The sequence below is a fragment of the Ornithodoros turicata genome, chromosome 1, assembly GCF_037126465.1.
Source record: "Ornithodoros turicata isolate Travis chromosome 1, ASM3712646v1, whole genome shotgun sequence".
NCBI lineage: Eukaryota > Metazoa > Arthropoda > Arachnida > Ixodida > Argasidae > Ornithodoros > Ornithodoros turicata.
The window spans coordinates 107,638,724-107,641,925 of NC_088201.1; the positions used below are offsets into that span (position 1 = coordinate 107,638,724).

General features: G+C 53.0%; 1 protein-coding gene across 1 annotated transcript; it reads left to right on the top strand.

Moving 5' to 3' along the window:
* Positions 1–1,303: 1,303 nt before the first annotated feature.
* On the top strand, positions 1,304–2,170 carry LOC135382200 (uncharacterized). The gene has a single exon (XM_064612579.1). The coding sequence runs from the start codon at positions 1,304–1,306 to the stop codon at positions 2,168–2,170; it is 867 nt and encodes a 288-aa protein (XP_064468649.1).
* Positions 2,171–3,202: the final 1,032 nt, after the last annotated feature.

The window sequence follows — 3,202 nt, forward strand, 5'->3', positions numbered from 1 at the left end:
GCATGATCTCAGGGAGGTCATAGGTCCCTATCCAACCAATGCGATCATGGTTACCTCGGCTCATTTCCGCGGTCGGTCGATTCGCCACTGTTTTTCAACGTGAGCATGCATTTCTTCTTCTCTTCATATTTTAGGCGGTATTGCAGAAAGCATGTGCAGAAAGAAAGAAAAGTGCCCGCGTGCTTTGGTGACGAAACTGTAGAGCAAGAACGGAGGCGACTCAGCTCTACAGCGAAGACGGTTTTAATGAATTGCTCTAGATTGCGCGACTACTACTCGCATACACCCCGACCGCCCGACCACTTCCCGACTACTTCTCCTCTCGAAGCCGCCATCACCACCCCGCTTCGCGTTCCTCCTTACGCTCCATCGGACCCGCAGCTCTGGTTTGCCCAAGTTCAGGGTCAGTTCGCCGGTCGTCACATAACCTCCCAGCTCTCAAAGTTCGGCATCGTCGTAACCCACCTCCCCATTCAGGCAGCGGCAGACGTCCGCGACCTCATCATCCAGCCCCACTAAGAGAAACCCTACGACTCTTTCCGAGATGATCTGATCCGTCGCACCTCCTTATCCGCGCAGCTGCGCCTTCAGCAGCTCCCTACCGCCGAGGAGCTTGGCGATTGGCGGCCTATCCAGTTGCTGCGCCATATGCGGGACCTGCTGGGCACTGCAAGTTCAGATGACACCATTGTCCGCGGGCTATTCCTCTAGCGCCTTCCATCCAACATCTGCATGACCCTGGCCGCGGCACAACAGTATTCCCTGGATGACTTTGCTCAAATGGCAGACCGAATACTCGACTTGCCCGCCTTCTCCGCCCCTGCGAATGCTGCTGTCACGGCAAACCCCTCAAGGCCGCCGCTTCTGGAGCCTTCTACCGCAACACTTACCGCGTCGCTAACCCAGCTTCGTGTTGTTGTTGCTGCCCTAGCAGAGAAGGTGGCTGCGATTCCCACTCACCAGCCACGGGCTCATTTTCGCCGTGCTTTCCATCGACGGCGGACACCGTCACAGAATAGCATCCGATCCCCTTCGCCGAACAATCATCCCAACTGTGCCCTACTGCTCCACTTAAGTGGCATTGTGCAGGGGAGACGAGATAACGACCAACAACAACTCAATAACAACACAATGACAACTATTTCAATCATTCTGACACATACGTGCATAACTTTTCACAAAGGGTGGCACTTGGAGATGTAGAAGATACACAAGCACTGTTGGCATCACCAGACTTTCGCTAACGCCACTAGAATTTGCCAGCCTCCCTGCCACTGGCCGGGAAACTCCAACTTCCCCATTAATGGTTGGCACGGTTGGCGACACTCACAGCCGGCTCTTCCCTGTCACGCAACATAAGTCTGGCTACCGCTTCCTCGTCGACACCGGTGCCGACATCAGCATTCTTTCCTCCACCTCTTCAGAGAAGCGGCACCGAGGAGCCGAGTATATACTGCATGCTGTGAACACGTCCCGAATCGCCACGTTTGGCCAGCGCTCGGCCACACACAACCTCGGTCTCCGGCGCGCCTTCCATTGGATTTTCACAGTTGCTGACCTGCGCTACGCAATACCCGGCGCCGATTTCGTCAAGCACTTCGACTTGATGGTTGACGTCCGTCGCCACCGGCTCATCGACAACACCATCTCACTTCTTCGATGTTCTCATCCTCCTTCTGAGCACGTTGCCGAAACTTTCGTCTCACCATCTCACTTCAAGTTCGGGGAGTCCCCTCTACCGTTGCCATCGTACGCCATCAGTCCCACGCTGCTCCTCCCCGCGACCTCGGTCTTTACGGTCGTACTCAACGAGTTCGTCTCGATCACGAAGCCCACTCATTCGGACCTACCCCCCAAGCGCACCGTCACGCATCACATTTTGACCCGTGGACCCACGGTAACAGCTCGTCCTCGCCTCCTACCTCTGAAGCGCCTCCTAATTGCAAAGAAAGAATTTCAACATATGCTGGACCTGGTCATCACTCGACCATCATCGAGCCCTTGGTCGTCCGCGCTCCATATGGTGCCCAAGACTACTTCAGGGGATTGGCGCCCTTGCGGTGATTATCGGTCTCTGAACATTGCCGCCGTGCCCGACCGCAAGCCTCTGCTCCACATACAGGATTTCACTTCACAAGATTCACAGGATTTAATTAAGGCCTCTCATTAGATCCTGGTCAACTCACCTGACATCCCGAAGACTGCCATTATCACGCCTTTCGGCCTATTCGAATAAGTCAAGATGCCTTTCGGCCTTCGCAATGCTGCCTAGACATTTCAGCGTTTAATTAATGACGTCTTGTGCGACCTTGTCTTTGACAACGTAGAAAACGACTGGGGCTTATTTACCGCTGTAATGCCCATTTTTCACCGTGCAGCCCAGAAGTTATATTTTGTTTCGCGAGTAGTCAAGCAAATTAACGGGTGCTGATCTCAAGGATGTTGTATGCTCACCCATCCGAAGAAAGTCCTCAAGCTTCGGAATAGAAACTGATGACCCTGTGTCGATCAAAAGGTTTAGTTTGCTGCCTTCACATCAACATCTAATTTGATTGTAGTCTTTCGTGGGGTGTCCACTTCCATTACACACAAAGTTTCGTGCTTTGTTGCCTGTGATTCCACCACCTCCCTGGTTTGAACGGATACAGCCTGGCTGCGACACATGGCTGCAACATGTCCCACTTTTTGACAGTTTCCATGTACGTTCTCTGGCTTTGCACTTCGGGGAATTTGCCATGCGATCTGTCTTGCCACAGCGGTAGCAAACTGGTACCGCAGGGACTGAACCGCCGGTTTTTTCCGCAAAACCTTTTCTATGTTTATGGGAAGCCTTGTGCAGTTGGTTCACTGTGGCATCGTCCTGCATGTTATTGGCCTCACGCCGGGCTTGCTCCACTTGTACAGCAAAAGTAACGGGTCTTGCAAATGTTAGTGACGAACCCTCAAGCAACAACCTTTCCCGCACTTGTGTCAGCCTTGCTTTTTCGACAAGTTGGTCCCGAAGTGCCTCATCAAGTCCTGCACCGTAATCACAGGTTATCGCGAGACAACGGAGATCAGAGATGAAGTCTTCGATGTTCTCATCCTCCTTCTGAGCACGTTGCCGAAACTTTCGTCTTTCAGCCACGACATTGTACGTCTCTGCAAAACGTGCCTCCAAAGCTCGCATGGTGCTGTCAAACACGTTTGCCTCCGTACTGGA

Coding starts and splice junctions, on each gene's coding strand:
- LOC135382200 (XM_064612579.1), top strand. CDS start 1,304: ATGGTTGGCACGGTTGGCGACACTCACAGCCGGCTCTTCCCTGTCACG.